The sequence below is a fragment of the Pongo pygmaeus genome, chromosome 8, assembly GCF_028885625.2.
Source record: "Pongo pygmaeus isolate AG05252 chromosome 8, NHGRI_mPonPyg2-v2.0_pri, whole genome shotgun sequence".
NCBI classification, from domain to species: Eukaryota; Metazoa; Chordata; class Mammalia; order Primates; family Hominidae; genus Pongo; species Pongo pygmaeus.
In genome coordinates this window covers 3,153,229-3,180,383 of record NC_072381.2, presented here as the reverse complement: position 1 = coordinate 3,180,383, position 27,155 = coordinate 3,153,229, and the positions used below count along the sequence as shown (strand labels likewise).

Sequence of the window (27,155 nt, the reverse complement as noted above, 5' to 3'; positions counted from 1 at the left end):
ATTTCCCAAACAGAGCTTGTTTTTGGCATCTCCTCTCCCTCCCCACAGCTCTCTGCCCCCCTTTCTGAGACACAGCTGTTGTCTCTTGCAGACTAGAGCTAAGAGGCAGAAACGCTGTCCCTACAGGAGGGGGGCCCACCAGGGCAGCGGGGCTGTCACCCCAGCGCCCGTGTCTACTCTGGCAAGATTTCTGGAGAGTTCCAACCTAGATCCCAGCGAGGACTGTGGCTTGGCCTGGAGGAGAAGCTGGCTATCAGATTTTTCAGCCCACCGCCTGGTGGTTTTAGTATGCAGCTAGGACTGCAATCAAGAGGACAAGTAAATAAGATTCATGTGTTCTATTTTACTTTCAAAGGAGAGCAGGAGCCTGGGGTCGAGGCCCAGGGTCCTGGCCTGCTGCTGTGGATGGAAACTGACACATGGCAAATATGTAACGGTAAGTAAACGTGGTGTTCCCCTTGGCCTGTGTAAACTACTAGCTTTGTTCTCCTTTTATGACTTGTGCATAGTTCAGTGATCCCTATAAAAATATTTTGCTAATCTTTGCCCACAAAACTGAGAAAACCTTTAGTAGCCACCCATAGATTGAGGTATTAATCTCCTACTTAAAAAACTAAAACGGAGGACTGTTGGAGTTGTAGGCAAATGTTTAATTCTGCTCATATGCACATCTGAAAGCATGAGACACAGTCCACAGACAGCACGCACTGGAGCTGGTGAGGCAGATGGGCACTCGCCGATTAGGTATTAATGTCAATAATACTTGCATAAAGTGCTGATAAATAACTTAAGTGTTACAAAAACGGACGGTCCACGGTGAGTCCAGGCTGCAGGCACACGCAGGCGGGACTGGGTCAGACACTCCAGGGCTGCACGTGCTCCAGCTGGCCTGAGTCCGACACGTCGTAGCTGGCCTTGTACTTGGCCAGGATCTTCATGAGGGGCCGTAGCTTGAGCCACCACTGTTCTTTGGGAATCCTGTGCCTGTGGAGGGAAGAGGAGACAGCAGTGAGGCCTGCAGTCACCACGGGGAGATGCCTCCGCCTGCCCTGCGCGCAACAGCCAGTACAGCGAGCAGTCCTGCCAGAAACACGAGGTTTGTAGGGTCGGCTGAATCAAGCAGATGATAAAGCCAAATTCAGGGTCAAATGAAACCATTGTTTAAAATTATTCCCAAAGACCTAGTGGTGTTTTCTTTGAGATGGAGTCTCGTTCTGTTGCCAGGCTGGCGTACAATGGTGCAATTTCAGCTCACTGCAACCTCTGCCTCCCGGGTTGAAGCGATTTCTCCTGCCTCAGCCTCCTGCGTAGCTGGGACTACAGGTGTGCGTCACCACGCCCGGCTAATTTTTGTATTTTTAGTAGAGATGGGGTTTCACCATGTGAGCCAGGTTGGTCTCGATCTCTTGACCTTGTGATCCACCCGCCTCGGCCTCCCAAAGTGCTGGGATTACAGGCGTGAGCCACCGCACCTGGCCAAGACGTAGTATTTTTTTAACTGAGCTTCAGAAAAGCCAGTTCCTCAAACCCCTGAATGAGTTGCCGACAGCAATGGCCATTGCCCTGTCTCGTACTCACATTGGCTAGATTCACTGAGGCAATAAGACCCCAACTTACTCAAAATCCGTTTGCTTCTTCAGCTCTGCCACAGGTTGAAAAATAACGTTTCTTTTGCTTATTCCCAGCACACAAACGGAATCATCAGTGGTAAATTTTTTTCCTATAAAAGGTTTAAAAAAAAGATTAATAACACCCTGTCACATGGGCAGGTAGGGGAGCAGAATCACGGGGCGAGATGAGAACTGAGATTCCTCAGAACCATGCTGAACCTGGCCTGGAAGCCCAGGTGAGACTGAACAGCCGCACAGTGTGGCCAGTGCTCTTGTGGGACCGCCCTGATGGCTTCCTGGAAAGCAGCTTTTGTTTTTTCTCCCAGTGGAGAGAGAGAATTTTTCACTAAATAGTGGAATAGGGAAATTAGCTTAAATTACAGCAAAACACTAATTTATGCTCATGAATACACACACTGAGAGGCAAGAAGCATCCATAGCTAAATTAGCAAAAGAAAATCAGTGTAGAAAGAATCAAAGCCAAAGTCAGTTCTTCAAAAAGACAAACTGATTGAAACTATTCACATCACTGTTTTTTGTAGACTGTCATTTTTCTAAGTCGGACATTGGCAGTGATACGTGGTTTGCCGTAATAAAAGCACACATCTGCTATGGCTGAGGGGGTGGGGGTGAGAAAGATGCTGGCACAAATAGCCACTCTGGAATGAGTGGGGACCAGCCATGTTGGAACCATTAACAAGAGTATTATAAAAAATGTCATGTTTTTTGAAACTTTTCAGTTTCTAAAGATTTCTTAGAATATATAACTTACAAAACTGATTTAAGGAAAAACATGCATAGTTCTACAAACACGAACAATTCATTCAGCAGTCAAATCTTCCTCAAAACTGGAAGTTTTGATGGAGGTTGTCCTACCAAACATCCAAAAAATAGAAGGCCCCACTTAAACTGTGAGGGGAAATTGCTGGCCAACGTTCAGGACCTCCAGAGCAAAAAGCCTGCACAAAAGAACTGCAGATTGAATCTAGCAGTGATAAAAGAGAACATGTCATGCCCAAGCTGATCTTATCCCAGGAATCCAAGGTTGGTTAAATAGCAACACTCAGATCAGCAGGAGTAAAACATCACATGCAGCTCAGTACTGAACTGAAGAAGGAACCAGCACCCTACTTCTCCCCGATAGGACGGCCTCCATCACGAGGCTGTGGCCTCCCTCCCCGGACCCCTTACCTCTGCCCCGGGCCTCCTTGAGTTTCGCAGTGATCCACTCCATAGCTCTGGCAGAGATTTTGGTTCCAAAGTTTCTATCAAATGGAGAGGGTGCCCCACCCTGTTGGTGGTTAGAGTTATATGAAACATCAGTTATACAGTAACACTTTGCTGTTAAAAATTAAATAATGACAATTTCTATTTCACAGAATTCATGTTCTTATTTCTAGGTCCTTACAGATAGTTGGAACAGAACAAAACAAAACCTGTGATTCCCGTAGCCTGAACTTGGCCTGTTAAGCAAAAGTATCAAGTGTTCCCCCTACCAAGATAAGGATTTTAATAAACCAAACAAGTCAACTAACAATCTGCATTATTTTAAAATCTTAAATCAGGATTTCGTAAACTCATCTGGGGTGGGGATGGGTCACAACTTTAAGAATGTGATAACCGTTGTGGATTCTTTAATCACACATAGGCCTACTATTTCATCATCATTTCAGGTGATTCATGAGCCCTTTGACATAAATTCACGGGCTCTGGCTTAAAAGTATAAAGAATAGGAGATGGTGAGGAATGAGTGTGTGCGAGTTAGGAGGCCTGGACCGCTGTGTCCCAGGCTTAGCTCATAATACGCGTGTGCCCGTGCGCAGCTTATTCCAGGTCATTCTGATTTGGGGTGAGTGTCAAGTATACTACATGTCTGATAATCCATTTTAAATCTTAGGAAGCTCCAGTTTTTAACTTGATGAAGTGTTTAATTTGAATAAGCATTTCCAAGTAATGGGGGTATCACTGTTTTCATGAAAGCTGACAGTTCCCTTAAAATCCCCATACTCAAACCTCACCAACAAAAGAATCCTAAAGCTGGTGATGTTTGGCATGACTTAAAAGTTCAGATGTTTTGGCTGGGCACGGTGGCTCACGCCTGTAATCCCACCACTTTGGGAGGCTGAGGTGGGCGAATCACCTGAGGTCAGGAGTTTGAGACCAGCCTGGCCAACGTGGTGAAACCCCATCTCTACTAAAAATACAAGAATTAGCTGGGCGTGGTGGTGGGTGCCTGTACTGCCATCTACTCGGGAGGCTAAAGCAGGAGAATCACTTGAACCTGGAAGGTGGAGGTTGCAGTGAGCCAAGATCGTACCACTGCACTCCAGCCCGGGCAACAGAGCAAGACTCTGTCTCAAGAAGTTCAGATGTTTTTTATCATCTTGGGATTTACTTATACATTTTTCCCCAAAATGGCTAAAATAAGACATTAATCTTTTAAGTCACACGACAGGGGCTTTGCGGACCCCTCATGCGGTCTCAGGCCTACCTGCTGCATGTGGCCCAGCACGTTCTTCCTACAGTCAAACACGCCTTTGCCCTCTTCCGAATAGAGCTGGTAAATGAAGTCGGTGGTGTAGTTTTCACTGCAGCTCTCATTTCTGAAACGAGCAAGAAGGAGCCACTTTGTTTAGCGTGCAGTGGGCACGAGGCTCCCTGCCTGGGGAGACGGCCCTGGGAGGCTGGCCTCCCACATCCCCCGACCCTATGGTGATTCTACATCAACACCGGTCCCTCCAGTTCACAGGTTTGCTTTCTGCAGTTTGTTACCCATGGTCCAGTGGTCAACTGAGGCCCACAAATATTAAATGGAAAATTCCAGAAATGTGAGTTTTAAATTGCACACCATTCTGAGTAGCATGATGAAATCTTGTGCTGTCTTGCTCTGTCCCACCCAGAACATGAATCATCCCTGTGCCCTGCATCTCCATGCTGTCTGTGTCTCCTGCCCCTGAGTCACTCAGTAGCCGCCTTGGTTATCAGATGGAAGAAACCTCGTGTATACAGGGGGCGGGTACTATCCCCAGGTTCAGGTACCCACTGGAGTCTTGGGACACATTCCCTGAGGCTAAGAGGGATGACTGTATTTCCTTCTTCCTTCATAAAAGTCAGGTGCTAATTAGGGAAATGATTGCGAGATATCTAAAAGAATAAGAGACTATACAGCAAAAATTTTAGTTGTCTAAATGCAGGCAAGTCCTTAGAGCAACGCACCACAGCTCTCTTCTGCATCTGCTCAGTGTGTGTAGTGCACTCTAGCGGCAAAGAAATGAGCACTCATCCAGCCCAAGTCACAGACTAGAATCTAAGAACCGGGGTGTGGCGGTGAGGGTAAAATCAGCCCTGGTCTCTCCCACTCACCTGAGCACAAGCCCTCTCTGGATGGTGGTCTTCATTTTCTCCGTCAGGTGCTCCACATTGGACTAGAAGAGAGTATTTTGTTAATCAGACAATAAACCTCTACTAAGTACCTCCTGTGTGCCCGGCCCTGCAGGCCGGGAAGTGCCAACCAAGTGTGGCGGTGAGCGTGGCCCAGGAGGCTGCAGCTCTCACGGCTTGGGTCTTTGGAGGCCTCCTCCCAGACAGGGAGGGCATGTCTGCAGCGATGAATGCTGAGGACAGGGCATGGTAAGCAGCCCTCACGGCGGCCACTAGAAACACCTTCCAGAGTCAACAGGGTCCCTCTGAAAACGGTAATTCCGTGCTTTGCCTAGTGCTCAGTCATGGCGCTATTGCTCCTTGTTTATTTGCATGACGATGTTCTCTCGGTGCCCTCAGAGGAAAAGAGTGACCTGTGGCCTTTCTGTGGAGTCTCATGTGACGGCCTGATGAACAGTGTCTGACCAAAGAATTCTGTAGACTCACATTCCTCCACAGATTTCTTAAGGAAAAGATGGTCTTAGAAAAGAGTAAGAACATCCCATTTCAGATCACGTTGGGAGGATTACAAGAGGGAGGTAATTCTCTAATGATTCATCCTAAGAAAATGGAGGTTTTTACATCTAATCAAATCTGTCACTGGGCGCGATGGCAGAATTTCACAAAGTAGGAGGCCAGGCATGGTGGCTCACGCCTGTAATCCCAGCACTTTGGGAGGCCAAGGCGGATAGATTGCCTGAGGTCAGGAGTTTGAGAGCAGCCTGGCCAACATGGTGAACCCCCGTCTCTACTAAAAATACAAAAAATTAGCCAGGCGTGGTGGCGGGCGCCTGTAGTCCCACCTACTTGGGAGGCTGACGCAGAAGAGTTGCTTGAACCCAGGAGGCAGAAGTTGCAGTGAGCCGAGATTGTGCCACTGCACTCCAGCCTGGGTGACAGAGCGAGACTCCGTCTCAAAAATTAAAAAAGCAAAAAATAAAAATCTGTCATCATTTCTCTTCTTAAGCACTTGCCATGTTGAGTGCTGGTGAGGCAGGATCTCTGGACAGATTTCTGAAATATGGTCATGAGTCACGTAACAGTGGGATATGTTCTGAGAAATGCATTGCTAGGTGACTTAAGCCTTGTGCAAACATCTTACAGTGAACTCACACAAACCCAGGAGGCAGGGCCTGCTGCACACCTGTTGTTCCTGGCTACAAACCTGAATGTCTGGGACTGTTGAATACTGCAGGCAATTGTGTATCTAAACAGGTCTAGACGTAGAAAAGCACAGTAAAAGATATATATATATATATAAAATATATATATTTTTATAAAAAGTATATGTATCTTTTTATAAATTATATTTATTATAAAAAGATACATGTATCTTTATAAATTTATTATAAAAATACATATATTTTATATTATAAAAATATTTTTATAATATAAAATATATGTAATAGATATATCTATAATATAGTTTATGACTATATATTTATGACTATGTTTATAAAAAGATATATATCTTTTTATAATAAATATAGTTTATAAAAAGATACATATACATATATAAGGATATATATATCTTTTTATAAAAGATAAAAAACTGCACCTGTTTGGGGCGGCTCCATTATAATCTTATGGGACCCACTGTTGACAGAAACATCGTGATGCAGTGAGTGACTCCACAAGTATTTACTTTGACATGGTGAAGAAATTCGTGATTCACATGTCACATAATTAGTGCCAAGGCCCTTTTTACTTGATCTATTTGGCTCAGAAACAAGTAACATCCTAACTTTTTAAAAGACAATGGTGCCGGGCGTGGTGGCTCATGCTTGTAATCCCAGCACTTTGGGAGGCCGAGGTGGGCAGATCACGAGGTCAGGAGTTCGAGACCAGCCTGACCAACATGGTGAAACCTCATCTCTACTAAAAATACAAAACTTAGCCGGGTGTGGTGGCGGGTGCCTGTAATCCCAGCTACTTGGAAGGCTAAGGCAGGAGAATCGCTTGAACCTGGGAGTCGGAGGTTGCAGTGAGCCGAGATCGCGCCACTGCACTCCAGCCTAGGTGACAGAGCAAGACTCCCTCTCTAAATAAATAAATAAAGACAATTGTTCAAGTAGCATTTTATCTGCCAAGGCCTGTCATCTTGCATGGAGTTTAGCAACTTTGAACATTGCATGGTCCAGGACTGGATTCTGCTGTGTCGTCCAAGTAGGGACAGACCGCGGGGTTGGCGACACCCTTCCCTAAAAAAGCCACAGATGCCAAGAAACCACGGCCGTGTCTGTGTCAGTTTAGAGGCAGACGCAGCATCAGGGGCCTCAGGATTTAAAAGAAGCTGCAGCAACCTTCAGAGCCAGTCACAGATGTGGGTGGTGACTGTCAGCGGAGGCTCTCAAATCATAAGTGAGACAACATTAATTACACAACAGACTACGTCAAACAAACAAACTTGTGTTTCATGCGAGACTAGAAGGTGTCCTCAACCAGGCACACCTGCCGTCACCTGACACGCGGTAGAGGCACCTGGGCGATGCGAAGTGCATCAGGCGTGGCGTGTTCTGTAGCACCTCCGTCTCCATGCCCCTTGGAAAGCAAACCACCCTAGACACGATGATTCACTCCACAGCACCGAGTGGATCCCAAGGGGACGGGCCCTAAGGCCAGCCCTGTCACATACCTGCAGATCCCTGATGTCGAAGGGCTCTTCGAAAATGTATGCAGCATCAGCTCCGGCCGCGAGCCCCCCCATGTTGGCCAGGTAGCCGCAGTAGCCGCCCATGGTCTCGATGATGAACACGCGCCGCTTGGTTCCGCTGGCGGACTGCTTGATGCGGTCGCAGGTCTGGTCACAGAGAAGAGATCAGTCACTCCAGCCCAGGGCTGAGGTCCACTCACCATCCCAGAGCTCCCCCACAAGTGAGTGCAGCAAGGCCCCCCACCGCGCCTGAGCATGCGGCCCCAGCATCCCAGAGGTGAAGGGTGTGCAGCAGCCGGGATGTGCCCTCGGAGTGGGTGTGAACGTGGTCTCCCGCAACCCCACCGTGGCAGCCACCTGGAGGTGACCTCAATGACCCGTAGTGGGGGCCTGGCCATCTGCCGCTCCCTTCTCCCAGGCCCCATAGGAGGGGATGGAAAAGATGACCCCACAAGCCAGCTCACTCCACGCTGCTCTGTGACTGTCCCTGCTGAAGCCGCTTTCACTGGACATGGACACTGTTAGGTGTGAGCTGAGATATTAGGGGACTATCCCCTGCCAGCTTAGTCCATGGGAACCACTGTGCTATTCTACTTTCTTCTGAAAAGCTCCCTGTGATTTTAGAGGTGTGGCCATCTTCCATCCATTGGTGAGTGTTACGTTTATGGAAACTCTCCTCAAAGGCAGACGGTGGTTCTTAGACTCAGGCGCCTGGGGAAGTCTTCCGGATGCACAGGCATCGGGTCCCAGAGTGAAATGTCTGTCATCCGCCCTCCATGAGGACCCAAGCTCAACGGGGAGAAAAACAGCAAAGAAATGCATCGGCCGCCTTCCCACCCATACACCAGTCCGGGCTGCAACGCCCTCTCCTGGGACTCTGCAAAGCCTCTGCCTGGGCCTCAGCTCCCACCACGGGACCCTCCAATCTGTTCACACAAAATGGAGACCCATCTATAAAAAACATACATCTGATACAGTTCTTGGTTTATTCAAAACCCTTTGCTCACTTCAAGTATACGTCAAGCCTTTCTTGGGAACCCCCGGCCCCGCCTGCTCCCGGCACCAGGTCCCGCTCCAGCCACCCCAGGTCCTCCTGGGGCCTTTGGATATGCTGGCCACTGTGCATCACATTCCGGCACAGTGGTGGGTGGGAGAGCGGCCCCCAAAGGAATCCCAGTCCTAATCCCTGGAACCTGGGAATGTTCCCTCATGCGGTGATAAAGGTGAATCCTGAGGACTACCCAGGTGGGCCCTACATGCCATCACCTGCATCAGCAGATGAGGGGTGCAGAAGCTGAAGGCCCTGGAGCGGGATGCTGCACACCCACATGGGAGGCGGCGCCAGGGAACAAGGTGTGCAAGGCCCGCAGCTCTGGGCACCTGAACGGGCCACGAGGGACTCTCCTGGAGCAAACACTCTGGCCTCAGCCCATGGCTCCTGCCCTCCAGAGCTATGGGAGAGTGAGTATTATTTTCCAGCCCCAGGTGTGTGATCAGTGTCACAGCGGCCACGGGACACACAGAGCCACCTTCCTCAGCTCTGATCCAGAGGGAAATGTCATTTCCTCAGGAAAACACCATCTGGTTTCTAGGACCACAAAGTTCCCCCTGTCAGGGGCTCTCGGAGCACCCCATGTCCTCTCTTCATAGAAATTATCCCGGTGTCTCTCCCTGCAGTTACCTCGTGGTTATTTGACTTGGGAGGATCTTCCTCACTAGGCTGCAAATTCCATGAGGACAGGAACTGTGGGCTGGGCTTACACCAGTGCACCATCAGCAGCACCCGGCCGAGCCCCCACAGCAGGCGCTCAAGAAATGCTTGTCTCCGAATGACATAAGCACGGTATTCCCCAGCCAGCCATCCGTCTATCCTGGTCAACGGCTGATCCTGCAGGATTCCCTAACCAGCCTCCATGGGACTCAGCCAAGAGTAAGAGCATGAAGTGGGGGTGTGGACTTGAGACTAGGAGCCACGTGAGAGTCTGTGCACCCAAGTTTAACACCCATTGGGAAATTTTCACTTGAGTACTTTGGATGAAATCTAAAAGCGCACTTTGATTAATAAATGCAGGCTTGATTAAGCCATTCCAACCTAATTTCTTTGGCAGATTCTTTTCTTCCCAAAATAATTGGTTGATGTATTCAAAACTGAACACGGGCTCTAGTTAGCGGGCCACTTTGCACTGTGTAGAAGCCGAGAAGGGGAGAGAAACAGACAATGGGAAGAATTCCCTTCTTTGTGCTTAGGAGGACACAGGACAGAACCCCGTCAAGGGTCCAAAGAGCCGACAACTGCCTTCTTGAAGGGCCAGTGCAGAATTCTGAGGGTTTCACTGTTCCATCTGTACTGGGTCTCTCTCTAAATGTGATCTAAGACTTAAGATGCTGTAAGGCTTTAAGACTTGTCCTTTGTCTTAGAGAATCCCAGGCGTGGGTGGGGCCTCAGGACCCCCAGAGGCACAAAACCTCATGGGTTACTTTTCCAACTGAATCTCCTCCGCGGCCCACCCTGAGGTGGGGAATTACCGTCACTCATTCAAAGAATGACATCAACCGCTTAATGGCAAAAGAATTCTCCAGGCAAAGCAGCTCTCCCAAGAGGCTGAGCATGTCTGAGTTCTGGTCCCTCCAGCCTGCCACTGGGGGGTGTGGAACAGCACAGCCCTGACACCTGAGCCACGCCTCCGACTGTGTGCTCCTCTCAGTGTAAACGCAGCGACAGCTGGGACGGAAGAGGCCGCCTTTGCTGGAGCTTAGATACAGCTTTCCTGAACGCTCTCCTCATTACCTAGATGGCATCTGAAGCCTGAATTAGCTTCTAAAAATAGCAAGTCACTCCGGCCATGCCTCAGGCAATTAGTCAAAGTAGCACTGACAAGAAGGCGGCAGATCCCAAGCGTGGCCCTTCCTGCCTGCAGTGTCGCACGGAGGCGCCTCCCTGGCTCCCGAGTGGGCGGAAGGATGGCAGAGGGCTGTGTCCCAGGCCTGGCACATGGACAGCAGCCATGAGTGGCATTTATCAGGCAAAGCCTGTGACCTCAGCCATTCCCCCTGCACTATGGGATGTGCCCGGCAGACACCACCCCCTGCAAGGGCACACAGGCGATCCTGCTAGGAAATTCCCCGAGGAGTCCCATGGGAGCGAGAGCCCCAGGCTACAGTTCAAACATCACCAGCACTTTGCTCCATGGGTGTTAAGAAATATAAATTGGTGGTGAAAGATAAGGTGGCGTTTGCTACAGCGTTAAGGCAGAAAAAAGCCACTGACTTCTCTGTGACAACCACCTTGTTCGGTGAATCTGCAGGGAGGCCAGTTTTCCCACGACTGGTATCCCTCACGGCAGTCAAGCCTCTGCTGAAGTCGGTGGCCAGATGGGACAGGGGGTGGGGGTCCTGTCCCTGCTACAGCAAGGGACCTGCAGCAAAGCACAGCTGCTGGCCGGGGTAGGGCTGCGTTGCGTGTGGGGTGCGAGGGTGGAAGCGTGCATGGACATCTACAAGGTGCTAAAAGAGAGTGAAGCCAGCGATGGCCGGACCCTAATGGCATTCACCCAACAGGGGTCAAGTGCGGGGCCCAAGAAAGTCCTGGGAACAAGCCGGGGCCAGCCTCTGCAAGGCCACCACAGCACTGGGGAATGTGACACGCAGAAGCCCAGGAGAGAGATGGCCAGGACACGCCCCTCAGCTCGAGTGGGAGGCTGAGGCTCAGAGGCACAGGAAGCTGCAGCCGACCTCATGGCTTCTCTGCTCCCTTCCCTGCACTGTAACTCAGCTCCGAGGGAAGTACCCAGAATAGAACTGCTGTTTTCCGAGGTTCTGTGCCAAGCTGAACTAAGGAGTCTCCAACAGGGCTGGGAGTTTTCACTGCAAACTCCGGAGCTGGCTTGGACATCAACATCTAAGGTAAAGGCCAGCGGCTGCTGTCCCCGCACGAAATGCAGGCCTACCCCGGCCAGCAGCTGTGCTTTGCTGCGGGTCCCTTGCACCAGGCGGCCAAGTCACGGACGCGACCCCACATGCCACGGTGGCCACCGTCCTGTCTGCAGCTGAGTGAGGACCCTCTCTGCAGCAAAGGCCTGTGGAACTACCATAGGTCCTCATGTCTAGCTCATGACCATAGACGTGGGTCAGAGTATCAGGGACCGGAGGGGCCACCATGCAGATGTCAGCACCACACCCACGACCGGCAGAATCCACCCCTCCCAAGGCACATGTTGGTGAAACGGCCTGCCCAGGAGGGCGTGATTTCGGCTCTCTAAAGAGCGTCTCGTCTCACCAGGAAGGCTGTTTTCCAGGCAGCGGCCCCCAGTGGGTACGGCTCTGTCCCGGAGCTCGTACTTACCGGGCACTTACACCGCTTCCTGCAGGCTCCCACGGCTGGCCCTGCAGCCTTACTACTCAGCGTGGGCAGGAGAGGCAGCCTCCAGAGAAATGGTGCCTGCCTCCCCTAGTCTAGGTGGGATAGAAACACGATCCCAAGGACTGGATATATCATCTCATTTTTAATCAATAAAGACAGGCTCTCCCTAAGGCAGAGAAGCTGAAAAAAAAACTTACCCTGTTCTGGCCAGTGTGACATAAAGCCAAGCTAACAAAGGGGGGAGAAAGAGTAATAATAAATCTGGTTCATTCTTAGCACAGAAGAAACAAGTTGCTAAAATAAATGAAGGAAAGCAATGGGAGGAAACGGGGTTCTCTTACCTCAACAACAGCATTCAGGCCAGTGTCGGAGCCCAGGCTTATTTCTGTGCCTGGGACATTGTTGCTAATCGTGGCCGGCACCACACACAGGGGGATGCAAAGCTCCTGGTGGAGGCCTCGTGCCTCGGCCATGTCACATGCGCTCTTGTAAGCCTGAAGCAGCAGGGCCAAGCAGTTAGCGGGCGTGCCGGGTGCTCACCTGCCAGGCCCAGGGCCCGCGCTGAGGTCCAGGAAGGGACAGGAGGGGACTGAGTCGCCAGGGAAAGCCGGTTCATGCGGGTCAAGGGGCCGAGGGGAGCTCTGGAGGCCGTGCGGGAGCAGGACAGGCCTCGGCGACACAGGGGGCCACCTGGGCACAGCCCAGGTCCTCATGAAAGGGGGGGGCCTGCAGGCAGTACAGCGGAGTGGGTGCGAGGCAGGCAACAGAGCAGGTTGCAGGCAACGGCGAGTTAGTCACGAGCAGGACAACTCAGCCCTCAGCATCTCACGTTGGGTAAGGGAGGCCAGGGCAGTCAGGACGTTTAAAGGCAAAGCCAATTCCGTAGCTTTCTGCAGGCAGGCAAGGATCAGTGGATGGGGCACACGGCTGTAAGGACCATACCAAGTGACTGCCTTCATCGCGCAGAGGCGGCGCCTACGTGCAGGCAGGAAGGAGGCATGCAGCTGGATTACCAGTGGGCCACACTCAGCCCCATGCCACATCTCTGCTCTCTGGGGGGAAGCTGCCATTTCTGCCCTCGGCAAGCCACACACAAAGCCGCACAGGCGAGCAAGAACCTGAGTTGCTGCTCTGGGGTTCCACTGGGAAATGGGTTCTGGTATCAGAAAGGGGAGCGGTTCTCGAGCCTGTGTACACCGGGGTTTTTCAGACTCCACCTCAGGGTGTTAACCAAAGTCACAGCAGGACAGGTCCACACGCCCACTGTTCCCACCTCCAAGTGGCCCCACACAGCAAGGTGTTTTTGACATCCACTTGGTGGCAAAACCAACTATTTATGGTCTTGGACGTGTCGGTCTTACTGTGAATATCCCCACATCTGCTGCAGAAATGCTACTGGTGGGACACAGGGCGGGGCCCATGCCTCCCTGGGAGAGTTGGACAGTGAGCGATCTGGGCTCTGCAGCCCTGGTGGAACGCAAAGCATCCCAAGGCCTGGAGCCCGTGTGGGCCAAGGGCTTCAGACAGTGGGTGTAGACCCATGGCAGGTGAGTTCACAGTGCAGTGGGTAGGAGGGTGGGGCTGGTAGGTCAGTGCTGGGTGACCACAAGGTGAGCTGTGAGCACGGTCCGTGCTGGGTGACCACGAGGTGAGCTGTGAGCAGGGTCAGTGCTGGGTGACCACGAGGTGAGCTGTGAGCAGGGTCAGTGCTGGGTGACCACGAGGTGAGCTGTGAGCAGGGTCAGTGCTGGGTGACCACGAGGTGAGCTGTGAGCAGGGTCAGTGCTGGGTGACCACAAGGTGAGCTGTGAGCAGGGTCCCCCGCGCCCCATGGCACAGCCTCCACGTCCACCCAGGCCCAGCACATGCCCAGCTCTTGGGCCGCTCTGTGCAGGTTCTGCCTGGCAGGCTCTGGCCATAGCAGTTTTTGCAGGACTTCAATCCAAATGCCAGCTGCTTCCCAGCCAGCAACACTCATGTGGGGGCACTGGCTGGCCTGGTGCCCAGGATGCAGCCCCTCAGCACCACCACGTGAGAGGCTCCCTATGCTTTTCAGACAGGTAATGTCACTCACTTTACTGTGGAATACCTGAGCTCAGGACTGACCAAGACTGGCTGCGGGGAGCTGGCTGTTTCTCCGAGAAGCCCTCGCTGGAAGCCAGTCCGTGTGGGTGACCTGGGACCAGGAGGGGCCTGAGGCACACAGGAAGGCAGGTGGGGGTCTCGGCACCTTAACTCCGCATTGCAATCTGTGGGGACGGCCACATTGCTGCAAATCCTCTCTACCCTCTTCCCTATCACCTCTTTTCCTTTCTTCAGTCTCCAAAAAAGGGGAGGGAAGCTTCAAGACGGGGGAGACCCTGCCCAGGAAAGCATAAAATTCTCAAGACCAAGCACAGCCAGGCTGTGAATCACTCACGAGGCTGTGGTCACTGCCACCTTCGCGGCAGCTGACGGGAGCATGGCACCCAACTTACTCTGTTTCTGATGTGACCTGATCAAGCTTACAGGATGGAGTAATGCACCAGCGCTAAGGAATGAAAGGAGTCAGACTGAAACTCCCTGCAGCCATATCCTGAGAATGTGTAACACCTGCTCCGAGGCATTTCATTCATTCTGTTCTGCCCGGAAGACCACTCACCAGCACCGCATAGATTCTGAGGGGCTGCGTCGTAAGCTAAGCATCAATGCTGGCAAGAAGGAAATCACGAGAGAGGATGAGGATGCACGTGTCCAAGGAAGATGACGGCTTCACCACATCAGACCCAACCAGGGCTTCTGAAGCGCAACACGATGACGTCCTGAGCCAGACTCCTATTATGGAGCCTGCCCTGTGCTCGGAGGGACGTTCCACAGCGTCCCTTGTCTCCAGCCCCAGATGCTGGGAGCATCCCTTCTCCCAGTCCTAACCAGAAACCTTCCTGGACGTTGCAAACATCCCCTGGGGCAAAATCACCCCCGATGAGAATCACCAAATTTTCTGAACAATAGAAGCCAGTATACTGGAGCCATCTACAGACCTCAAACCTAAATGCTGCCCAGGGCCACGCCATGAGTCACTGGTCACAGAGGGTGTGGCCAGACAGGGAAGAGATGCTCACTTCCATGCGTCCTCAGCCTCCGACAGCTTCAGGACAGTGGCCAGGGGGACCTGGAGCCATCCACGTCCAGTTGCCTCATGCCCTCATTTCCTGAGGACGCCACCAGCTCATGTTCTTCTATGGCCAGACAAGCCCAGTTCAGACCCAAATCCAAACCTTCTCAGGATTCACCCCATTTGGCCATCAGTAAACAGGGCTCTGGAGAAAACAGCTGCCATGTTCACATCTCAGTCCCTCCCCCTTCAGGGTCCACAGAGGGACCCTCAGCGGCTTTCTCTTCTCTGCCCCAGCTCCCGAGCATCCGCAGCATTCACCACGGTGACCTCAGTCAGACGGCGTCACTCACCCATCACGAGACTAGAACCACTGCACCCCCAAGACAGCCTTGTTCCTTGGAGCTCAGGATCAGAAGGGCAACGAGGACACACACATGCACTTACCAAGGTGGCTGTGCCTGGCCAACGGGAGGCTCAACTAACTACACGCTCCAGTTCTTTCTCAGACATTGTAATCAGTTAACTTCAGGCCCGGCATGGTGGCTCATCCCTGTAACCCCAGGGCTTTGAGAGCCCAAGACAGGGGGATTGCTTGAGCCCAGAAGTTTGAGACCAGCCTGGGCAACACAGGGAGACCCCGTCTCTATAGAAATACAACAAACTAGCTGGGTACGGTGGCACGCACCTGTAGTCCCAGCTACTCAGGAGGCTGAGGTGGGAGGATCACCTACGCCTGGGAGGTTGAGGCTGCAGTGAATAGTGATTGCACCACTGCACTCCAGCCTGGGAAACAGAGTGAGGCCCTGTCTCCAAAAAAAAAAAAAAAGAAAAAAAAAGAAAAAGAAATTGTTTAACCTAGCTTTGAGAAACTCGAATGAATGAAAAACTGCATTTAAAACAATCGCATAAATCACACAATCCCTTCAAGGGAAGTAAAAGCGGGTGGAACTGATCATTTGTGGGGTGTTTGCCCCACGCATTTTGGCTTTCGTAAGTTTGACCCTACGCATTTGTTACATATTTACAATCTGAAAAAAAAATAATTTATAGCAGAGGACCCTGGAATTAAAAAGAGAGATTTTCTTCATGCCTGAAAGTACACATCACATACCACAAGGATCTATGCTTTGTGTGGAAACTTGAAAATAAAAACAGTCACAGGGAGATCAACACCAGCTTTGTCCCACATCTTCAGATGCTCAGCTAACCGCAGTGACTACTCTCAAATTCTCCACCCATTCCCTCTGGGCAAGTTCCAATTAGGTAACAATTAGGGAAAAAAGAAGCTTCAGTCCCTCCCATTGCACACCCAACTTTCACAGACCCAAAAATCTAGCTAAAGCAGGCGAAAGAGCAGTGAAAGCAATGAGGGAATCCACTCTGTGAAAGATGTTCATCTTCACATTCACAGCGCAAATGTCGGCCCAGAGCCGGGCCAGCCCCGCAGCAGCAGAACTGTAATGCCCATCACCAGGAGAACAGAAGCAACGTCTAGGTCAGAGATTAGCGACTGCCAAAAATAAGGTGAAAGTTGCCCCCAAAGCCAGTGAACACAGGAAAACCTGGGCAGGTTTCCTTCGCAAAGAAAATGAAGAAAGTTTAAGGCGCTCAGAAAAGCAAGAAACGAGTGCTAAGCGTTACTTACCATATGAGCTGTATGTTAAAAGCTTGTTTTTTTATTTACCAGTGCTAGAAATAAGTTTCATGCCAAGGGTTTACAAAAAAAAAAAAAATCTTAGAAAAATATTCGTGAGAACCAAGTCTCACAAGAAAAGTTAAAACTTGAGAATTACTGAAAAATTTTAGACATCAAATTTTAAAAAAATGAAATGCTTTCTGCATTAGGTACGGATCTTCAAACTCCCATGTCAATTACCAAGTGTGACACACAAACATGGGAACAGGCATTTATTTCTTTTAGCCGAGAATGGTGGCACTTGCCTGTGGTCCCAGGTACTTGGGAGGCTGAGGTGAGAGGATCACCTGAGCCCGGGAGGTCGAGGCTGCAGTGAGCCGAGATCACACCACTGCACTCAAGCCTGGGTGACAGAGTAAGACCCCGTCTCATAAAGAAAAAAAAAAAAAAAGAATATATTTCTATGTTTTATTATTGTCTCTTGGCAAAAAAACTAAACTAGCACCAATATTGCCTTAGACGTAATTTAACATCCCCAATTTACAAAGGGGAACATGAGGTCAACAGCGAAGAACACAGGAATAACAAACGCAATGGTGCATTCGGGGCAATGAACAAAATTATAAAATATTCAGTTCAATTTCTACCCTCAGCATCAAGGCAGGGGTTCGTCATAATGGGTATTGGAGGCTCAAAGAAAATTTAGGCTCAGCACAAAAAAAGAAAAAAAAAAAAAAAGCTATTTTAATGCTGGTGCAATCACAGGAGACTGCGACCCAGCCCTTCTCAGCGACGCAGGTGCTCACGGGCACTCCCGGAGTCTCGGCCACGCTACCTCCCCCTCGTGGCCACACAGAAGAAGAGGTGGTAAAACTTTTTGGGAGTGAGATCAAAAATTTTCAGAATCTAAAAAGATACTTTTCTGGGGGGGGGGTCGGAAAGAATGAGAAGCTCTCATTCAGGGTATTCGTAAAAGGCTGTTTCTAGCGCACTGGTAGATAAAAAGGGCCGGGGCCCGCCTGGCGGGGCGCGCACGGACTTACGTCGGTGATAGTGTTCAGGGCTGTGTCTGCCCCGATGCTGAAATCGGAACCCGGCACATTGTTGGACACAGTAGCGGGAACCATGACCATGGGGACACAGAACTCCTCGTGCTTCTCCCGGGCGGCTGACAGCTCCAGGAGTCCCAGGTAGGCCTGTCAGACAAGCGTGGGAGTTGTGGGGCGAGAGGGAAGCTGGGGAGGAGGGGGGTCTCGCTAGGACAGCCTGGGAGAGCCACCTCCACCACAGCACGCAGGGAGCACACTGGGGCGTCACGAAAACACTACGAGATCAACACAGAGTCGCGTTAAGACCACAGACAAGGATGGGCAGGTTCTAAGCACAAAGGGCGCAGGACAGACATGATCAGTTAGAAGACTAAACCTCTCATGGGTAAGAGTCTCATTTCTGAGGTCCTTACTTTGTTTTTTTTTGTTTTTTTTTTTTTTGAGATGGAGTCTCGCTTTGTTACCCAGACTGGAGTGCAGTGGTGCAATCTCGTCTCACTGCAACCTCTGCCTCCCGGGTTCAAGCGATTCTCCTGCCTCAGCATCCCGGGTAGCTAGGACTACAGGTGCCCGCCACCACGCCTGGCTAATTTTTGTATTTTTAGTAGAGACAGGGTTTCACCATGTTGGTCAGGCTGGTCTTGAACTCCTGACCTCAGGTGATCTTGCCCGCCTCGGCCTCCCAAAGTGCTGGGATTACAGGCGTGAGCCACTGCGCCCAGCCGGTTTTTACTTTTCCTAAAAGTAAATGGAAAGGTTACCATGGCACTAATCTTCATTGAATAGAAAAATATCAGGGTCTACAGTCCAATATGTGATTTTAAACAAAATTCTAGGTATAACTACCTTACTCTCTAAGTAGCCACTGGACTCTGGACTCAAGAGAGAGAATTACTTCCACAGGCCTGAAATACATCAAGAGCTCACTGAATAGATGAGGCCCAGTTAAGGAGTCAAGCTTTTGCTTCTCGGTTAAGTTGCTTTATTGGAACTGGGCCACTCGTAGGCCATGTCTTAGCACCTGCTATTCTGCTGTTCTACAATTCTCCAGTGGCCGCTGGGTCTGGGAACCTATCATCTCGGATCGTGGCCAGTAGCCAACAAGTAGCTTAATGTTTAGCCAACACAGGGCGCGGCTCACACCTGCAAGACCAGCAAGAGAGAAACGGTAACGTACCTCAAATCCACCGATGATCAGCAGCGCGTTGATGCTGTGCGTGCGCATCTGTGTGGCGATCTCCTCTAAGTACTTCCCCGGGAGAACACTGAAAATAGCCACATGGAGAATGATGTCAGACACCCCAAACTCCACGCGGTCCGCGGGACGCCACGCTGGGAACCCCCGAGAAACCACACCGGTCCCTACCCTGCCGCCTTCCCCAGTCTGTGGTTTTAAGGAGCGGTAAACGTTTGCCTTTTCACTCATGCCGTTGTGGCTGGCAGATGGCAGAACGACCAGGAATCTCATCTCAAAACAGTGTTTTCATGGGAAAATGGAATAAAGCATTTCAGCTCATACCTTGACCTAAAAAGAACTCTATTGCCCCATTAGAAAAAATAAAAAATAAATAAGTTATAATTATTAACAATTTTTTTTTTGAGATGGAGTCTCGCTCTGTCACCAGGCTGGAGTGCAGTGGCGCAATCTCGGCTCACTGCAAGCTCTGCCTCCCGGGTTCAAGTGATTCTCCTGCCTCAGCCTCCCAAGTAGCTGGGGACTACAGGCGCCCGCCAACACGCCCGGCTAATTTTTTGCATTTTTAGTAGAGACAGGGTTTCACCATGTTGCCCAGGATGGTCTCCATCTCTTGACCTCATGGATCCACCTGCCTCAGCCTCCCAAAGTGCTGGGATTACAGGCGTGAGCCAAAGTGCCTGATAATTGTTTAAATGGAAATTTCCAGTTTCCAAATAACTTACATATGCATTATCCACTATTGATCTCATTTAAAATCCCATCTGCTCATACCTGCTCTCCCTCCCCCATGCTCTCACCAATGTCACATGACAGGGCTAACAAGTGCAACACCAGACTGTGCCCCTCCCTGGATCCCATCCCAAGCCCACCCAAAGGTTTCATGTTGATTGGAAGAAGTACTTGTACTCTTCGTAGATTTATAAGACATCGTAGGGCAAAAACGTTCAGGCCAGGCAATCAGAGCAGAGAAGTGGATGCAGCTAACTGCAAACCTATGTTGGCCCCTAAGGTGAGGTTTCTTAAGCCTCTTCAGGACGAGCCCACAACAGCCAGCGAGTCCTCTCTACGTTCTCGAGAGCAGCGCCCTGGCTGGCTTATCAAGCACCTGTGCCCGGGGTGTCAGCGGCCAGTCCTCAGCCCCGGGACGCACACCAAGGGATCCACCTGCCTCTACCTAGAGGTTTACCGTCTGGGGCACCGACACGCAGAGCTCATGAGAACAGCCAGGAGGCAGCTGCAGAGCTAACCCAGCTCTGAGGCTCCTCGCCAGTGGCTGGGAGTACCAGGGTCCTGGCTGTAAAGCAAAGCAAAGCAAAGCAAAGGGTAAAGCTAACTCCCTTGGAACAATAAGCCAGAATTACGTGGAATCCATCATTTATTATATTTGCCAAAAACTACCTTCCTTCCATATGAGACTGTAATGTGTAGTGATGACAGATGTTAATATTCACACCCCTGACATGATCAAAGGCGAGAATCACTCAGGCTTCATCTACGTTAGAAAATCCCATCGTCCCCAGCAATGCAGGGACGCGAGGCTTACTGTAGGTCCGAAAAAGAGATTTCTAGACTAGAATTCCCTGGGTCCTTTCCTCGGCTATGGAAATCTGAGCCTCGAGTCACAGCTGCTCAGGGCTACTCTTCCCACCAATGCTACCTGCTATCCAGGCTGCTTTAGGGTTTGCTTAGAGTGGCGTCTCCACGGCTCCGTGATGCCACTCATCTTTATGACCTCCAAGTGGAGGCTTTAGGCTTGCCAGTAGGCTTTTCAAATGAATGGAAATATGAATTAGAGGGAGGCGTTCACAAGTTACCTCCTCATCTCTCTTACACCCTGGGATGAATCCCCAGCTCCCTGGAACACGGGCAGTTCCACTGGAGGGAGGACCGGTAACTGCCTGCTCCCCTCCCTTAGGGATGCCTTTACAGGAACTGCAAATGGCATCGGCACCCAGCGATTCTCTCCCAGAACACGGCTCTTCCTTCTTCCTTAAAAGCAGATCATAAGAGTTGAGATTTGGAAGTTACCGTTTTGTCCCAAGAATGGAGCCTCCTTGGCCGGTCCAGCCCCCGACATCTGTCCAGCCGATTTCTTTGATCTAATGTGCAAACACAGAATGAAACGGCTGAAGCGAACAACAAAAGGCAAGTTAGAAAGTGCTAAAAATAGCTTTCTGTACTTTTCAACAGGCTGCATTCCGGTAAAGATTTGAGAGGCGTATGAGACAGCATTTATCACGATGCCCGGATGAATCAAGGGGAGAAACAGAAGCCCAAGGTTAACAACTCATGAAGAACAGCAGAGGGGCTGCATTCTCCCTGCCTGTGGGGGCCTCTGCGTCTCATCCCGAGCCATGTGTGAGATACATCAGCTCCCCGTATCCCGCCACCGGCAACTAAAAGAAAAGTAATATGATGGTTTCTAAACTGGTAAAAGATTAAGGGAAAATTTCGTTTCTTACAAACTAGGGAGAAAAAAAGGAAAACAGATTATTAAGCAAACTAAGGTAATCGCAGAAAGAGGATGCCACTGCGAGGACGGCAGGGCCGCGGGACGAGAACCCATGGGGCTCGAACCCCAGCTCCGCAGCTTCCGGTCACAAGATTCTGGGTAAGTTCACGGATTTGGTGGACACGCTGCTATGCTGCAGGGGGATCTCCAGGTAAACTACATTAGAAAAAAGATCATTCTACATCAAAAGGTAAATACTATACAAGGTGTGTGTGTGTGTGTGTGTGTGTGTGTGTATATACACAAATATATATACACACAAATATACATACATATATATACAAATATACATACAAATATATATACACAAATATACATACAAATATACACATATATACATATAAATATATACACATATATACATATAAATATATACACATATATACATATAAATATATACAAATATATACATATATACAAATATATACATATATACAAATATATACATATAAATATATATATACATACACACACAAATATATATATATATATATATATTTGACAGAACCATATAAGTCAGGCTTTTTTTTTCCCACATAAATCAGTTTTGAAGGCAGTATTTCTTTAAATAAAGCAAATACCAGTTTTAAGCTAATTAATTTTCACAAGTCTGAACAAGAAAGACAGGGAAAGCAAGATCCACCCAGGACAGAACGGTTCCTAATCTGGTTCCTGCTGCTGAGATGCGGGTGGATGGGCCAACACGGAAAGGGGGCCAGCAGTGGTGGAAGGTGGATCATCTGTGTTCCCAGGGATGCCACAGGGCATCTCCACCCCACCTCTCTGCCACTCCTGAGTCTCCTGGGCTGGGGTTTCCTCTTCCCACCCTACTCTTAACAATGGCGCCCTGAGGACTCAGTCCTGGACCTGCTGTCTCTCCTGCCTGCACTCAGGCCCTCAGGGAAGCTCTGTGAGTTCTGCACCTTTAACTACATGGAGACGTGGAGCCGCTGAAGACTCCTAAACCCACGAGCTGAGCCAAACCCTCCTGAAGATGCTGGGACACAGGGGCTTACTGCACATTCTTGGCCGCGGGACACACACCTTCACCCCAGCATTCCCAGTCCTGTCCTCAGCTGAGGGACACACACCTTCACCCCGGCATCCCCAGTCCTGTCCTGGGCTGAGGGACACACACCTTCACCCCAGCATCCCCAGTCCTGTCCCCAGCTGAGGGACACACACCTTCACCCCGGCATCCCCAGTCCTGTCCCCAGCTGAGGGACAAACCCCTTCACCCCGGCATCCCCAGTCCTGTCCCCGGCCGTGGGACACACACCTTCACCCCGGCATCCCCAGTCCTGTCCTCGGCCATGGGACACACACCTTCACCCTGGCCTCATGAGTCTCCGCTCCTCATCCTTCCTGCAAGCAGTGTGTCTCAGGGCTTCCTAGTCCTCATAAGTTGCAACTCTACCCTTTCCATGTGCTCAGGCCAGGAACGGAGTGATCCTTGCCTCCTCTGTTTATGCCTGTGTGTACTTAGTGAGCAAATCCCTTCTGCCCTCCGTGCCCTCCATACCTCCAGACCCTTGGAGGTTTCTCGCCATCTGCACAGTAGCCAGTCTGGACCCACCATCTCTTGCTAGGTGACTGCAAAGCCCCGCTGGGAGCCCTGCCTCCTGCCTCCGCCTCAGTGAACACCACAGGGTCCTTTTAGAAAGCTCTTGGTGTGGGCCAGTCCCTGCTCAGGACCTTCGAATCTCACATAACATAAAAGCCAACCTCCTCAGGCTGCCCACAAACAAGCCGGCCCTGCCCCTGCAGTTCCCATCCTCACTGCCCTGTGTGGGCTCGGAGCCCCCGCCCCTGTGAGCATCAGCTCCAGAGCATCCTTTCCCTCCGCCTGGGATTAGTGTCCCCTGAGGGCCCCATGAGCCGCCTGCTCATCTTCTGACCTGCAGCCTGGGAGCACCTTCCCCAGCGTGGCTGTCTAGGGGATCTCCAGCAGGCCCTCCTCAGCATGCCTCTGAGCACTGCTCACTGTCCAGAGAGCAGGGGGATCCTCAGTCACTGTCCTCTCTCCCCGTCTAAAACGCAATCTCCATGGAACCAGAGAGTTGTGTCTGCTTTGCTCACTCATTTAATTCCTCAGCATAAGAATTCCACAAAGTAGGAGGCCGGGCACGGTGGGTCATGCCTGTAATCCCAGCACTTTGGGAGGCCGAGGTGGGTGGGTCACCTGAGGTCAGGAGGTCGAGACCAGCCTGGCCAACATGATGAAACCCCCTCTCTACTAAAAATACAAAAATGAGCTGTGCGTGGTGGCGTGTGCCTGTAATTTCAGCTACTCAGGAGGCTGAGGCAGGAGAATCGCTCGAACCCAGGAGGCGGAGGTTGCAGTGAGCCAAGATCGCGCCATTGCACTCCAGCCTGGGCAACAGAGCGAGACTTCATCTCAAAAAAAGGATTTCACAAAGTAGGTATTTGTTGGCTAATCAGACAAACAAATAGCCACAAGTTCAGCCCCTGGTCAGGAGCTCAGAATCCTGTTTCCAGTCCTCCCTCGTGCACCCAAGCCCAGTTGGCATCCCTGTGCCTCAGTTTTCTTGTAAGGAAAATGGGGATAACATCTTAGATTTAGTGTGAGGCTTAAATGGGTGAACACGTGTCAATCCCACAGAACAACTGGATACAGCACACATCAGGAGGTGTTACCTGTGTTCACTAAGGTTTGTATTTCAGTGGGTGCTTGTGCATACCAGACACCACCTGCTTTTCCTCCAGTGCCTGGTTTAAACCAACCACAGCCTCTGAGACAATGTCACCTTCCTTCTCACCTAATGTCAGGGCCATCAGACCCCAGAGGCACTGCCATCCCCCAGCACCTTTTCAGAAAATTCAAAAGCACATCATACCCTGGGCTCCATTTGAGGGCCTGAAACCTACCTTAGGGTGAGATTTTACTCCAGAAGCCATGCCTTAAATAAGTAGTCATTCAGTCACAATATCACAGGATCCTGGACTGAGGCGTGAAAAGATATGAGGGCCGTGGAGGGGGCCCCCCCCCACATCCACTGCGCTCAGAGCCAGGGTGTCTGCCTGCCTACGGCATCCTGGGTGACTCACCTGGCCCTTGGCGAAGCCGTCAAAGCCATCATAGATGGCGAGCATCCTGTGGCCGTCGGCAATGCCAACGCGCACAGCTGAGCGTACGGCTGCGTTCATCCCAGCCGCGGGCGCCCCCACGTTGATGACAGCCACGTTGCAATTGGTCTGCAAAACAGAAGGCAGGTGAGCGCTGGGTCACGGGCACACGAGAGCTCCATTTGCTGCACACTCTGGCAGTGGCCCATGCTGTGCCAGGCCTGAAAACAGGTGGCCTCATTCAGCGAGGCAGAGGCCATGAGGGGAGGCCGGGGCATCGCGGGAGGCCGGCCACCTACCTTGGGGATCTGATCATCTGGCAGCTTGATGGCAAGTCGCTTGTAGGTGTTCAGGTTGCCCGCAAAGCTCCTAAAGGAAGAGGGTGTCATTGGACCGGAGTCGAGAATACCGGACACAACTCAGGGCTCATGTGGAGAAACGGCGGCTTATCTGCCAGCACTCAATGTGTCTGCCTACTATCTGCGCAGAAGGAGGAGGCCCCAGAATTCCACGTGCACGGCAGAGCCCTTAGCCGTGACCCGCGGTGCTGTCCGTGTCTGGTGGAAATGGACTGAGAGAAAAGGGCATGCTTCTACACTTCATAACTTTCTCTTGCAAAACATGGGCCATGGCCGGGTGTGGTGGCTCAAGCCTGTAATCCCAGCACTTTGGGAGGCTGAGGCAGGTGGATCATTTGAGGTCAGGAGTTTGACACCAGCCTGGCCAACATGGTGAAACCTCGTCTGTACTAAAAATACAAAAATTAGCTGCACACGGTAACACGCACTGGTACGCGCTGGTAGTCCCAGCTACTCGGGAGGCTGAGGCACGAGAATTGCTTGAACATGGGAGGCAGACGTTGCAGGGAGCTGAGATGGCACCACTGCACTCCAGCCTGGGCAACAGAAGGAGACTCCGTTTTTTGTTTTGGTTTGTTTTTAAAAGGCCATAAGTCACCTTGTGCCTTAATCTCATTAGCTCCTAAGCAACCACCACCTTGCCAAAAAGGACCAATGGCAAATTTAGAAAATGATTTCTCTCTAACCAGTCACCAGGGCCTGCTACCGCAAAAGCGGTGCTGTGAGTACTGCCTGACTTTCTGATTTTTCATATTGACATAGAACAAGCACAACCCCTAAGCACATTTGCAGTGGCCGGGCCTGAGGGGTATGTGTTCCTGACAGGGCAGAGCTTTCTCCAAAGCACCTCACCTCCCTCGGAGTCGAACCGCATCTTGAAATCTCCTCTCGTCCATCGCCTTCTGCACATCCTGAGTCTTTTAAAACAATGATGAAAAGAAGAATGTGTCAGGACCTGGTGCATCATGGATGGGGTGGGTGGAGACTGGCTCGGTCCTTCCCACCAGCCTCCTCCAGTCTGACCCAGGCAGCTGGCAGCCCCAGGGTTAATGGTCTAGACGACCGGCCGCCAAGTGTGTCCTAATGCTGGTTGGCAGCCAGCCTCTCACTGCCCGGCTGTGAGGTCAGAGCCCTGGGGACTGCTTAGCTCAGGAGGCTTCTGAGGAAAAAGAGAAGGTGTCACCTGCTGTTTGTGGACACAACATTGTGAAGATTTAGCTCCAAGAGAACAAAGCCAGAGGAAATGAAATCTCTCAGGCATGGTTCTAAGGAATTCTCAATTTGATTATGGTGGGGAAAAACAAAACAAAACACACCAGCTCACTGGGGGATATGGGACGGGAGCAACGTCACAGCGGGCGGGGGAGCTAAGGGGCCCGGATGGAGGCCCTGGGACACGGGGCTGGGCCTGATGCACGCCAGGCAGCCCCAGGCAACGTCAGGATCTCGGGCAAGTTCTTTCTCGCTCTGAACTTCAATTTCCTCATCTGTAAGATGAGAAAAATACTCCTACTTCCAGCAATCTCTAAGGTTATTCAAACACGTCAGACCCTCAGGAAGACGCCTGACAAACAGCAGGTGCACAGTAGTGGCTCCCTCAGCTTTAAAAACAAAGCCACACAAGGGTGGTTTCAAGGTCAGGGCAAGTGACACCTACCACGGTCATCTCTAGACAAGCAGAGACACGAGACACAGGCTCAAAATACACGTACCGCATGTCGTTCAGTGCTCTGAGCCTTTTAAGCCTACTGCCTCTCACATGCACACAGGCACACACTAACATGCAGACACACACTACCTCACACTCATACCAACATGCACACAGATGCATATAAACATACCTGCACACACAAACATGCAAACACATGCTACCTCACACTCATGCCAACATGCACACATCTGCATAGAAACGTACCTGCACACACACACAAACATGCAGGCACATACTACCTCTCCCAAACATACACACACATGCATATAAACATACGTGCACAGACATGCAGACACATTACCTCACACACACATGCATATAAACATACATGCACACACTAACATGCAGATACATACCTCACACTCAAATGTACACATATGCGTATACACACATGCACACAAACATGCAGACACACACCTCACAAAAACATGCATACTCATGCATATAAACATACACACACGCA

At 50.9% G+C, this 27,155-nt stretch overlaps 1 protein-coding gene across 4 annotated transcripts in view; it reads right to left on the bottom strand.

Annotated features, from left to right (window-relative positions):
- Positions 1-629: 629 nt before the first annotated feature.
- Positions 630-27,155, bottom strand: part of PFKP (phosphofructokinase, platelet) — a 68,428-nt gene continuing 41,902 nt past the window's right edge. The window contains exons 11-23 of one of the 4 annotated variants that reach the window (XM_054436920.2): positions 25,834-25,898; positions 24,922-24,991; positions 24,605-24,751; positions 21,052-21,122; positions 19,003-19,090; positions 17,820-17,972; positions 12,385-12,537; positions 7,666-7,830; positions 4,974-5,035; positions 4,102-4,213; positions 2,802-2,901; positions 1,618-1,720; positions 630-984 (exon numbers count right to left, since the gene is read on the bottom strand). In XM_054436920.2, the coding sequence (XP_054292895.1) occupies positions 855-984; positions 1,618-1,720; positions 2,802-2,901; positions 4,102-4,213; positions 4,974-5,035; positions 7,666-7,830; positions 12,385-12,537; positions 17,820-17,972; positions 19,003-19,090; positions 21,052-21,122; positions 24,605-24,751; positions 24,922-24,991; positions 25,834-25,898 (1,419 nt within the window). In that variant the 3' untranslated portion in view covers positions 630-854. The remainder of the gene's footprint in view (positions 985-1,617; positions 1,721-2,801; positions 2,902-4,101; positions 4,214-4,973; positions 5,036-7,665; positions 7,831-12,384; positions 12,538-17,819; positions 17,973-19,002; positions 19,091-21,051; positions 21,123-24,604; positions 24,752-24,921; positions 24,992-25,833; positions 25,899-27,155) is intronic. The other 3 variants (XM_054436918.2, XM_054436917.1, XM_054436919.2) reach the window with 3 other exon arrangements.